The sequence below is a fragment of the Varroa jacobsoni genome, unplaced genomic scaffold, assembly GCF_002532875.2.
Source record: "Varroa jacobsoni isolate VJ856 unplaced genomic scaffold, vjacob_1.0 scaffold_553, whole genome shotgun sequence".
Taxonomy (NCBI): domain Eukaryota; kingdom Metazoa; phylum Arthropoda; class Arachnida; order Mesostigmata; family Varroidae; genus Varroa; species Varroa jacobsoni.
In genome coordinates this window covers 59,538-72,705 of record NW_019213455.1, presented here as the reverse complement: position 1 = coordinate 72,705, position 13,168 = coordinate 59,538, and the positions used below count along the sequence as shown (strand labels likewise).

The following is a 13,168-nucleotide window of genomic DNA, read 5'->3' as shown; positions in this document are numbered from 1 at the left end:
TGTTCGTCGTTGCTAGCAGAAGTCTGAATAGATCGTTTTGCCAGACGTCAGCAACTCGCGTTATACATGATTTCTTAGAAGTTCCATCAAACACATAGCGTGAACCTCTTTCGCGTCAATTTAAGCTTTTGCGTAGATTTTGAATGGGTATTTTTTTATTCATCGCTCCCTGATGAGCCGTTTCAGAAATGGCTCAATTCTGTTCAGTGTCTATAGAGTTTGGTGGGTAGAAATGTTTAACGTAGCTCATGCACGGAGTATCATACATTGGGCTCTTCTTATAGCGAGCTTTCCTCAAATGGCTTAAAACTGTTTGATAGTTAATATGTCTTCTACTCAGATGGCTAGTCAACGTGTCCGCATCGTTCAATTTCTATCAACTTTTTCCCATAATTGGACGATAATGGGTTTTGACCATACGCAACATGATCTTTTATAAGTCAGAGGATCAATAGTAGAACCTTCAAAGTATCTTATCGTAGGACTGAACAGAAGAATTCCATCAAACTGGTTGCGTATACTGCCACCAAATCGTAGCTTTCAAATGATGTCAACGCCAACCTGCGACCGATACGCAATCCGATTATTATCTTAGATACGGTAGTTAGTAATCTAGATGGAAAAACGGTTAATACTCTTTTTGCCGATATATACGGAGTGACACGTTCAAATCGGGATTTTTTTTGTCTCTGAACAAAAATAGATATTTTAACAAAAGTTTTTGAATGGGGTTTGAATGGGTATCGTTCCCAGCAATCGTTAGTTTATTCAATATAATCATCATTTACTGCCATTACATTTTTAACTTGGAATCTGAATTGATAACGAGCCCTTTTTAAAATATTCCTTCTTCGATCAGCATTTAATATCCTTGATGTCGAGCAATACTAATAGGAGTGAGCTTGTTCAAATGCCTCTGATAGGAGGCGAAAAGTTCAAAATGGTCAAAAAGTTGAAAAGTGCAAAAACACCCGAAAAGGTTAGAAGACTAACACTTTTTTTTAGCTTATCTGAACATAGTAATAAAGATTGTTTTTTTTTTTTTTTTTTATTATATAATATATAATTATTTCTATAGCAAAACCCAAGGTATATCAACAATGCCCTTTGAGCCATACTGATGAATCAAAACTGTATTTTGCCTCCAGTTTGCCTTTAACTCCTCAGGAAAGCTCTCCTCAGATCTTTTAGAAGCAGTGTGAAAATTAATAAGAACTTGAACCATTTATTTTGGGTAAAAAGAAAGGTTTTCAATCCTGGTGGGGGTTCTTCCAGCGCGAAGAAGTTGGATGGTTGGTGGCTGACCTTCGCCCAAACGATGCACTGGTGTTCGCCATTACGAATTGGTTGTTTTGTCTCAGAAAAAACTGGCTTCTGTTGGGTGTCAAGAGTAGCGGATGAATCGTACCCATATAAACAAACAGTTCATTTAAGAATAATTTTTGAAATACAAGCTCTCCAGAAGCTGTTGGAGCGCTAAGACAAGAGCGCAAAAAAAATTATTATTCTGGGCCAAATAGTCTAGAAATTGTTCGACTTTAAACTACATTGTATATATATATATATTTGATATTACCATAAATGGTTCTTGAATATTGAAGGCATACGGCAGAACTTTACAGAGCTAACCATGTCCGACTAATGGCGAGGTTTGCCCTGTAAAATGAACGAAATCGTACGGTTCAATGGAAATTGTCCGAAACGAACGGGATTGACGGTAAGAAAAAAAATTTCGAAAACTGATAGAACGTCTGATAATCCAAGAAGAGTGCCTTAAGGATTAAGAAGCGCAGAGAGTCAGGACATGCCTCAAGAAGGTTACGCTGACGTGATACGAACGCTAGGCAACGGGAACCGATCCATAAAAAAAAATAATAGCTTCCTTTGCACCGTTTTCCGGGCGAAGAGACCACGTTGCTTTCGGATTTTTTAGCTTCAGCAGCCGGGGAGAAGCGTTCGGGAACTTCGTGCGTACCAAGAGAGCGTTGCTAAAGCTAGATTCTCTGACGCTCGAACGGAGGACGGTCAAGTCCTTTACTTGGCCGTCCCTTGTATGTTAAATGAACAAAAATTAGCAGCGTTTTTTTTTACTAGCTTTATTACAGCAGGACAGGCTAATTCGTGCGCGGCGGTATCCGTGTAGCTCGGGACCACTTAGGCCAGACATCCTGAAAAAGTATGATTTATAGTCAGGCAAGTTCGGCGGGTATAATAGATTGCCATTGTGCTGGGATATAGAGCCGTCTAAAAATTTTTTCGCTGTCCAGCTAGCGTTAACAAGAGCGCCACCCCAACGTTGTATCAGCGCCACCCTACAGAGAAACAGGCTTTTGGGTTATTCATAAACCTAGAACATTTGAAAGCTACTTTCGTAGTAGCACATTGAATAGCGAGTTTTCAATTATCACCTGTTGCAAAGTTGGCCTGTTTATGCTTACGAAGAACATCCCTCGGCACTTCGGAACGCATCCAATATATCATAATATAAATGTATATGCATTATTCTGTCTATAATATAGAACGTAATGTTGCCGCCATCCGTGAGGGTGATAGTCGTTGAGAAAAACACTCAGGAAATTACTGAGTAATCTTTAGAAATGTTCCCCCTTGCCAGCATACCAACACTCACGACCTGCTTATCTTCAAATCAAAGCGACAGACAGATGCGACCTAAATGGAAAGCTAATCAAAGGACAGGGCAAAGTGCGTCAAAGGTATGATGAGTTTTCACGATAGATACGCTGTTGTGATAATTATAAACAAGACTGATAGCACGTCTACGAAGAGGCTCTACAACAAAAAAAAAACAGTATTACCGCTGCGTATATACAAGTAAGGCACAAGGTCATCTGCTGATCGCTATACAGATAGTCCGAAGTTTCACTTGAAATCTTAGTGTTATATTTACTTAAAGCACGCGCAAAAATAATACATTTGGAAAGCACACAAAACACCTCTTTGATGTATACACACACAAATATATCTATATATTGTCGCATACTTTATATCAGCAGCTACTCTTATTACCAAAAGACGGGCAATTTTTTGTAGAAAGAAACCATCATGGCAATAACACAATGTTCTTTTATTAACAGGAGAGATAATCAGCTATTACCTAACATTTTCGCATCAGACAAATCTCCATTGAAATCACAAATTGTAAATAGAACGCTTTATGCCATTTTGGTCATTGTGTAGTTACTGCAGAGTCCAAAAAAAATGCGTCTGTCAAAGCAGAAAATCCAAGATAGGTATTAAAGTGAAAATTAAGTCGAAAATTAACGAAAAAAGTACAAAGCGATTTTTGGTTAGGCTAAGATGCTGTTTTCAAGATAAGGTTATCTAACTTTTATAGGGTTGGTTGCCTTCTGATTTTGTGTGCCTTTTGTGTTATTTAGACATTTTGGTCCTGCTGAGTCGTTAGAGATTCGGGACTTTTGGCTTACTACCAAACGAAACCTCAAGTCTGCTGAATTTTGGATGAAGCTTGCTTAAATGTGATTTTGACAAATCTAGAAGTGAACGTAGCTTTTCGTGGAATTACGGTCGGTTGATAAGCATTTGCAATTTAATAAAACAGAACCTTTTCATAGTAGTCTGTGAGCGGTTTCCACCTTGAATCTAACTAATGATGGAAACGAAGAGCAGTTTGTACTTTGAACAGCATGGAAAAAGCATCACTTCTTCGCCAGTGAAAAAATTATTCCACGAGCGTCTACGACATTTTCCCATATTTCAACAACAAACCCAGTTTTCAAGATCCTCTCGATTGTCAACTACTTACCTATGAATTTCACGCGCCAGTGGTAGACAATGTCTTTCGATGGACGTAAAAGAACTTTTCGCTTAAGCTCTTGTGGGAGAGGTCTAATTTTTTTCAAGTAGAGGGAACTAGGCGGGCCAGTATTAGCCTTTTTTTTCCAAAAAAAAAAAAGCTAAGCTTATCGCTAGAAGTGACGCTGATTTACAACCATTTACTGCCAAATTAGGTCGATAAAAGTTTGATTCGTTCACCGTATTTCCACATGAAGCCTTGCTGCACTATGTGAAGTCGGCTTTTGAAAAATTTGAATATTGCCATATTGAAAGATCACGCTCTTTGTGAGAAGCAAAGAGGAACAGTGACAACGTGCGCGTGTCCTCTAAAGCTCAGTTGATCGCACTGAAACTCGTGTAACTATTATGTCTATAACTACTGATCAAATCGTCAGGTGTTAACTGAGAGGAAAAATGCGCGAAGATAAACAAAAAAAGGCGGATATTAAAACATCGCCCATAGGGCGGCGCCTGGGGGCCATCCTTGACTAAGCTATGAGGAAATCTGCACACATATGTTACGCAGCTGCAAAGAAAAAGAAGAAAAGATCATGATAGGATTGGAAAAGATCATGGCTAACATTTATGGATCGCGGAAACGTAAACAAAGGCTTTTTATTGTGGTGGACGAGTCGATAGCTCTGCACGGGAGCCCTCGCATGGACAAGACCGTCTGTAACGGAGGGCCTAACGGAAGTTGTTCTACAAGGTTTGAAGAACAGTAGTACTCAGGGGATTTTTCGCACCGAACGGTTAGCACATAGGCAGCATTCGTATCCGCAGGATCAATTCCTTGAGATCTGAAAGCGAAAAAGAGATAAGCAGTACAGACAGACCTGTTAGTAGGTCTAAAAGAAACAACACCAGATTAATGGCAAACCTAATAGTATTCGTTTCGTTGTTCGCACCAGGGGCCGGCGTTCAGAACGTAAACCAATAATAATAATTAGGCCCTAGCAGATGGAAAGGGAGGGTAATTAACTCTCTATCTAACGCAGTTTTTTCGAACGGACTCTTCGAACGAAGGGCCTTATACATCAAAAAGCTTCGTCGAACTTCTACCTGCTATACCCTGAAGGCTCTACAGATACACCTCACAGCGTTGTATCGAAGTGCGGAAGAAATGGCTACACCAGGCGTAGCCTTGAAGCCTTGTTCTTACAGAGCGTTCGGGGTTCATAAGACGTCAATGTCTATCCAAAGAGAAGTCAAACACAGGGAGTAGATGCAGTGTTGTGGAGAAGAAAAAGCTAGGCTCGCCGGGCTAGCGAGACAGACGATGCGTAAAGGCTGGGTTTACAAAGTGGACGGTAAGGTAACAATTTGCTTCCCCTGGGAAAAGGCTCGCCTGGCGCAGCTGGGAACTTAACCGAGGTGACCGGCTTGCAGTACTATTAACTGATGAGTCGGACTCTTAGTATGACACATAAAAGAGGTGTTAAGAGTGGTTTCAACAAAATAAAAGCCACCCTTTGTAACCGAGTCCCGCATCCATTGGCCACGCTAGATAGTCATTGTTCTGCTAAGCCCAATCGTGCGTAAACAGCGTTACGTAAAACCTCTTAGAGAATATACACAATTATACTTGATAAATTAATTATTCGCAATATAGTCCACGAGTCGATAATACTGCTAAGCGTTTTGTGCGTCATGCCAATAAGGCCATCAAAATTTGCCTCAAAAACAATATCAAATGACGCGTTATTATCAACAACGACGACATTTAGTACAACGAGTGAGAAGATAAGATGCTCCCGTTTAACCTGACATACATACACACATAGGCTCGTATTCTTACTTAGCTTATTTGTGTTTTTAGGGTTCTTAGCTCCCCTTAATTTTCCCGTAAAATTAGAGTCGACGGCATAAACGTTCATATATGCGTAAAATGCAGTAATCCATATACGCGCGCCAATTCATTCTGATTCATAAGGTGGTCACATAGTACAAATTGATGTAATGACCCTGAGATGCAGTTCAAAAGCAACTGGAACTGTAGGTAAAAAAAAAAGGATTATTTTGTTTATATAGCATCGCATAAAAGCTCCGAAAGACATCCTATGTTTGTTATGTCTTAAAGAATTCTAAGTTATTAATTTACACAATAAAAATAATCCACTAACACGAGTTGTACTGATGCACATCTAAAACAGCTCTGAAAGGTTCGTAGCACTAACATTTATATTCAGTGATTCCTTACTAGAGAAATCAGGGTGGCCCATAGAGCTCCACCTTCCCTAATGCCCTAGCATAAAAGTTCACGCGGGTGACGTTCTTTTTAGGATAAAGATTTGGCCAAACGTCGAACCTTGGCGCTGTGTGGGACGGTGCCGGGTGAGATGTGGAGAGACAATGAGAAGTTCTTCATTTAGCCGGTATGCGTCATTCAGGTTTTTGATTTGAGATTTAGGATATCTGCTAATAATCATACGACTGCAATTCATCTTCCCGGTCGATTCACAGTCATCGGCTGGCTTTCTTTCTTAAAAAATGTTCTCAGACTGTTCTCATTGACTTCAGATTGCCTACCGGGCCGGGTGCGTTGTCTAGCTCCAAGATGTCACTATAGAGTTTGGCAACTCTTGCTTGAACGATTTTCTCAGGTGCAAAGTTAATGCCGCACAAAGCACACGTAGTCCGGACAGTTTCGGCAGTCTTTTGGCCTCGACAGGATTTGAAATTGACTAGATACCAAAAATTCGCATTTTGCTCACTAGGCACGTTTGTTTTTGGAGCTGAAGTTCAACTTAAAAAAACTTCTGTTCATTGCATAGTTAAATTTCTAGGGCTTATATGGGCTGGCGAGCATACTGGAACAAAAATGTAAAGACGACTTTTTGACAAAAATCCGCCAGTGGTCACGTTTCGAACAAATCCATTGTATAAACGAAAGTTCAATTCATGGCTGTCCGTGGGGTGCCTGCATCGGGGCATGCAAAAATAAGATGCAGTTTATAAGAAAGTAGTATGATTTTTCTGGTCGACTTACCTCTCTTTATGCATAAAGGCTTAAAGCGCCGTATATGAATGAATTCTTATTTCCTGACCAAACATGTTCCTAATTTTGTGTAATCGATAAATAGCAACATCGAACATCCCGGTTCTGAGAGTATCGACATCCGTTGAGGTTCGAAATGTCACCAGACGTCACATGACTACTACAAATATAGAATATATATACAAATATAAAATACTACTACAAAGATCCGGCCCATGAATAAAATTTGGGCTCAATAGCCTATATGGCCCACTAAGTGGCAATCAATAGATGTGGTATGACGGTCCAACTGGCCAGGGAGCAATGACAATCCGTCAATGGTAAGACGCGTTTAGGAGCTCGAGTGCAAAATGATGTTTTGTGCCTTACACCTGAGAAAGGAAAAGCAAACGCTTTGCCTGTCACTGTTTTGCGTCACGCCTAAAATGTCGCTCATGTCATGCCTTGATACCTTTCATTAATACGCCCAATGATTCTGTTTGCCACCGATTAGGTCGATACGAAATTGGTGTTTACCGGCACAGTACAGAATCACTTGGATAAATTTCCAGTGCTGATCTATGCCCATGTATGACGTTAACGTTCCGTAAAAAGTTGATCACACCTAATTCGGGAGTGATTTCATAAAGCAGTAACAGTTCAATTGTCGCTCGACTTACCTACTCACGCTGAAGTGAGGACTGACGAGGGGACTACTGGCATCTTTCAGCTTTGCTCTACTTTTGCGTTGCCCCTTCTGCTTCGCCATAACGATAAATATTTTAATTGCGTTTCTAGAAAAGAGATCGGATCCGTATATGTGCTCGTGGTAAGGAACGAAGCATGACGTTGCTTCTTGTCGTGAACTAATGATTGATACTGGCTATCACGAAACGTTCATGATAGAGATATACAGATGGTGCTTATGCGATCAATCATTATTTTTTACGAATCTACAACTGTTCCGTCAAGATTACGGGTTCACGGAGAGCCTGAGGAAATCTTTCCGCTGTTGTTTCTGGTGGCGATAGTTTTTAATTTAAATTAATAGCAAATAGGGTATTATCCTGTAATAATATTATAATCGTATTGTTTCCGTGTTTGTATGCCGTCGTTCCGGAGATTTTAATTTCGAACACTTGAATATCACTCCGATAGACTCATAATAAAGATTTTGATAGAACAGTTTTACGCTGCAACGGTACTGACATCTACGTCTCACTATATATAACAAGAAGTTAAAGTTAAGAGATGCAATTGCTGAGACAGCCATCGTAAGGCTAATTAACTATATGAAACATTTCGATACTAGCTATAAAAGTAAATACTAACCAGTGTAATGGCGGGTTTCAAAACCGCATAAGGTCCATCGAAGTAATAGATTTCGAAAACTATGGACTTGCGCAGTGTGGGGAAAAACAGCCAATCGTAATCGGTTTAGTAAAAACAACAGAGTTAAAATATTACATTTCGATGTAGTTACAACTATTCAGTGGTATAAAATACGTTAAAAGAATAGCCAAATGGGTTGAATGGTGTTTTTTTTTTAAGGACCCAAACCTTTAGTACTGATAGAGTGGAGAGGTCTGTTCCTGCAGTATAATCAGACCTGATGTTGTGTGCTATATTAATGCCGGGCCAGAATAAATGTCTCCAGTTTCATATACGGTGTTGTGGTTACACATTGCCTCACACAGCGGATCTCGGTTCAAATCGAAAACCTGCCGATGCGTAAACACCATCAGAACAATCTTTTTGTTCCGAAGATTCGCATGATCGATATACTATCGCGGGGGTATCTACAAGACAACGAGCTTTGTTTCTTCCTCAGATCGTACTTGTGATGCACGTTGTTGGCGAGACTTCAACCAATTCACAATACGTAAGCAATTAGCAACGACATCTCCATTAGCAACGACATCTCCAAGTGAATTTAATTTCCAGCTATCTTCAGGGTGTTTGTTAAGTCACACGGCAGTACGGCGTTCTAAAAAAGCGAGCCTCCGTAATTCCTTTCAGGGATGTTACGTAACTTCTCTATGATGAGACTGGTAACCTTTTTGAAGCACTCTGTGGCTGAGTCAAAATAGCTGATCACGTTTATCTTTAGGGCATATTCTAGTTACGATTGTACTTCATTGCGGGACCGAGCCCTGGACTTTATCAAAGTGAAACAATGAATGGACCCCCATCTAACAAGATTGCTAGACAGTTTCCCCATGCGAACTAGATCGATGCTCACGATAGATCCCCGTATCGATTTCTCTCCGTATGTTACAGCCTTGTAGCTTTTCAACCTCAATTCAGATTAGGCCTCTTCTAGCTTTCCCTCAATACGAAATAACGAAGCTCGCATTACCGATCAAGATCTAAAATAGGACCGTGGAAGTCCATTTCGGCTTCCCTAAAAGATGGACTCGCCTTTAAGTCCATCGATCTCTTCATTTGGACAATCTGTTGAAACGTCAAGCGAGCGTCAGTTAGCACCTACGGCTAAACAAGATGAGCTCAGTTCAAAACCTAGCTCTCCGCATAGTTCACCACACATTGAAATTCCGTCAAACGGTACAAGCGAAAATAAGCCGGGATATGTAGAACCGGCTCATGATGAGGAGTCCGATCCTCCAGCTCTGCATCATGAGGTTTATCACAGTCACTGCGATCCAGAATACCTAGATTCGTTGGTGGATAGTTATGGCAACCCGACACAAGAGCCCACAAAATCGTCAGATACCAATGTAAACATAAGGCTTGACGAAGGAGCTAAGGAACACCACAGAGTAGCTGTTGAGGAGGACTCATTAAGTCAAGATAGCTCTGTGCTAGCAATGCTACAAAAAACAAGTACGGAATCTTAGTCCCACCAACAACCGTACGCGCATAGAAGCAGTAATTAGTTAGTAGTTGTTATCGGCTGAGACTAACGAACAGAATCCCCTAGTATTATATAGCGAACTTACTACAGTACCGCAGCAAAGCGCTAGTTGTCGAGCTTCCATTGATATAAACGCGTTTCTTTTCCATTGTATTTCAATTTGTTACGTGTTGCAAACGTAATCGTACATGTAAAATGCTGTCTCTAGAGCCCGTTCAGTGTTCAGGTATCTTGAGTTCGAAAGCAATAATCATTACGGACGGGTGCCATCCAATACATTATGCCCAAATCATTGTGCTACATAACGGTGTATGGAACTCACAATATGAACTATAAGGTCAAGTATAATTGATGCCAAAACGGGAGAAATATGCGACGAAATCCAATTGTTCGATTTTCCTTAGGAAAAGGTTGAATCAGATATGCTAGCGTTAAATTAAAGGATTATATTAAATCAATTACATAACTGCTTTCTGAACAGGCATGATGGCACTGATACTGCTGGGCCCAACAACTGTCTGAGCGTGATTGCGATCTATACTTGTTTATCTGTAGATGCCCAGAAATGCACAGAGGCCGAATGGCTCTAAGTTACCATAATAACGAAGTTAAGGTGCCCTTGTTGCATGGAGTGGCCGGTGCAAAGCGTGTACATTTCGATGTTGAAGACTATATCGTCGAGTGTAGAGGTCAAGGCCATATAGGTACGTATATACTGTAATGTGATAAGAATAAAGGCAAAAGGCCGCTCCTATTAGGATTTGCCTAAAAATCAATCTTAGTCTATTTCCGACTGCCTAGATTTACCCGGATCGGATGTTCCTATGCGTGGCTAAATTGTGCGAAATAAACGGATGACGAAATGATGGCAAACGATGGAAAGCATACAGTATTACGCGGGAGAAAAGCTGGGGGGAATAAGCGGTGTCTCGGCGCCAACGTTACTAAATGTAACACTGTGATATTGTCGAACGTCACGATGTGCTTGGTAATAGTAGTTGAGTCGAGACGTAACCTAAAGTTACAATAGCATAACGATCATTGAAGGCGCGCTATGCAGAATTTACAAATATATCCATTTAGAACTGTGTAAGTCAGAGAAAAAGTCGTACGGAGCGACCGGCATCAAACTCTAGCCAGTATCCGGTAGTATTTTGCCGTAGGTCTATCCTTGCTTTTTTTTTTTTGAATCTTTTACAAATTGGCGGTCAACCAAGACCTGTATTCAACATTTTCGACATAGGCCCAGATTTTTTACAAAACCTGTTTTAACTGTGTTGTTTTCATCAACGTATGATCGACGAACGCCGATGACACGTCACTTTTTCGCAGCGCTGAGAGAAATGCGGTTATATTTACTTCTATTTGTGACCCAGTCGCTCTGATGGTCTTGTTGTTAATATTTACGTTGCTCATGAGTGGGCTGTTAGCGACGGCACGAGTGAGTGACAGCGCGTCCGTCCTGATGAGCGTGTACGTACATGCCCATATTCAGTCATTCAGGAACACTCACGTAGTCGCACAGATCGTAGAGATGGCCGCGGACGTATCCAGTCGCTTCCGCATCCGTGTCTCCACCGTTTAAGCGACGACAACGACAACGACAACGACAACGACAACGACGACAACAACAACAACGACAACAACAACAACAACAACAACGACGACGACGACGATGACGACGACAACAACGACGACGACAGCAGCAGCAGCAGCATTGGGCGGCGTCTCTGCCTAATGCTGTTTACCGTCATCATTCCCATCATCACCAGCTGATTGGTCCCGCCTGTCTCGTGTCCTTTAAAGCTTTTAGCCTCGTCTCTCGATAGCTTTGTCTCCATTTCGGAAAAAAACTGTGGCTCGTGCCATCAGGGCTAGTCAGCTTTTCCGATATCTTCTATTTGTATATATAGGCTAATCACTTATTTGGTTTTTCGCATCTGTATGTGTGACTGGGAGAGCCATGGAAAAGAAGTGTGAGATCATGACTTTCCGGCAACCCCAAAGCGGTTTTCCGTACTATATTTGAGGTCCCGACACCTATTTTTCTCTGTCGAAATATACTGCCAAATCCAATCAGACGTGTCCTAATTTGGACCATTTAAGGCATGGTCTATTTTAGTTATTTAAGGCTTTTTCATTTTTTCTCAACTACTATTTACCACGATGTAAACTTACTACTTAAGATTTCCGTTGCACGTATCTTTTCGCATGCTTACTAGTAGCGCGATAGCATATTATGTCAGTCAGTACTATTTTTCTTTCAAAGGACAGGACGGGTTAAGAATGGCTTTTCTGGAAGCTATTGAGTATAGGCAAAATGTTCAGGTTTTTTCATATCCCTAAAAATCCTCTTAAATATTTGGTAAGTATTAATAATTGTTAGCATATTTGATGGCAATCATTAGGGGACATGGTTGTTTGGAACCCGTTTAAAATACCCGCCAACAACTGGAGTCATCAAATAAAATTTATTGAGGAAGACGTTTAGTTATGTAGTTTTATGGAGAACCTTACGCTTCCGCCCTCGGGCACAGTAACTTCGGTGTATAATCTATTTTGTTTAACATTAGGGATCCATCGATTGAATTAAATGGTCTCATTCGATAGTCTTCATTTTATTGACTCATTGTTCTCTTACGTGTTCTCGATACATCGAAGACATCGATAGTCTTAACGTACTTTTCGGTCGCTCTGTAGATATATCTTTTCCATTGAATACAAATGCATTTTCTATATAGATGTATTTCGGTGTTTGGCTGACGTACGCTGTGAATGGGTGGTTTCGGATCATTGACTCGCTTACGATTATCGCCAAGACTGTTATCAGTGTCAAAGGAAAATCATCCTCGACCTCGATCGATCGATGAGTGGGCGAGTGGCGACCATTTGCTGACACGAGGTCACTAGATCAGGCCATAAAGTTTTGCCAGTTGATGATTAGTCAGTCAGCGGGCCATTATGGAACACGCCGAGTGCTCGTACGTTTGACTCGCTTCGATCAGATGGAAGCGAGCAGACATCGGCTGAAATAGCCGCGTTCACTCAGCGGGAGCCGGACTGACCTGGACCGCATTGGGGATCTTCATTGGAGACCGGCATGTTATACACTTCACTCGTTTTTGAATAGAATGAAGGAAAAAATAATCTGCCTGGAAGAATAAAAACAAATACTCGTATTAATATATGTGAAACGTGTTGTCGAGCTTCTTCGATAACCGTCATACATATACTATTTTATGTTCTCCATAACCTGTTCCTTGTAAGATAGTTCCTTACGTCTATATACGTACTACGCTGAAGTAGCTAATCGCATGGCTTTCAAAAGTAAGACAATTATCTTCAGTCGCAACAGCGCCAAATTATAGTATCTAGTAGCATCTGATTATGTGTCTAAGCCAATTTTCAGTACTCAGTATCGCGTTGCATTTTACCATAGGCAAGATTAGAGTACTTTAAGCTAAGTTTTGTATAGCTGACCCTGAAAACAGCTCAAATAC

At 40.8% G+C, this 13,168-nt stretch overlaps 1 protein-coding gene across 2 annotated transcripts; it reads left to right on the top strand.

Moving 5' to 3' along the window:
* Positions 1–8,336: 8,336 nt before the first annotated feature.
* On the top strand, positions 8,337–11,744 carry LOC111261394 (uncharacterized). 2 transcript variants are annotated; one of them, XR_015311493.1, is made up of 3 exons: positions 8,337–9,637; positions 10,150–10,372; positions 11,001–11,744. XR_015311493.1 is itself a non-coding variant. In XM_022834852.2 (2 exons), the coding sequence occupies exons 1-2, from the start codon at positions 9,205–9,207 to the stop codon at positions 10,188–10,190; spliced, it is 474 nt and encodes a 157-aa protein (XP_022690587.1). In that variant the 5' UTR covers positions 8,337–9,204; the 3' UTR covers positions 10,191–10,544. The 2 variants fall into 2 exon arrangements, 1 of the variants encoding a protein (XP_022690587.1); XM_022834852.2 differs by lacking the exon at positions 11,001–11,744 and having other exon boundaries at positions 10,150–10,544.
* The last annotated feature ends 1,424 nt before the right edge of the window (positions 11,745–13,168 follow it).

Excerpts from the sequence above, each read along its gene's own strand:
- LOC111261394 (XM_022834852.2), top strand. The coding sequence starts at position 9,205 with ATGGACTCGCCTTTAAGTCCATCGATCTCTTCATTTGGACAATCTGTT. Across the intron at positions 9,638-10,149 it reads AGCAATGCTACAAAAAACAA|GCATGATGGCACTGATACTG; the intron begins GTACGGAATCTT and ends CTTTCTGAACAG.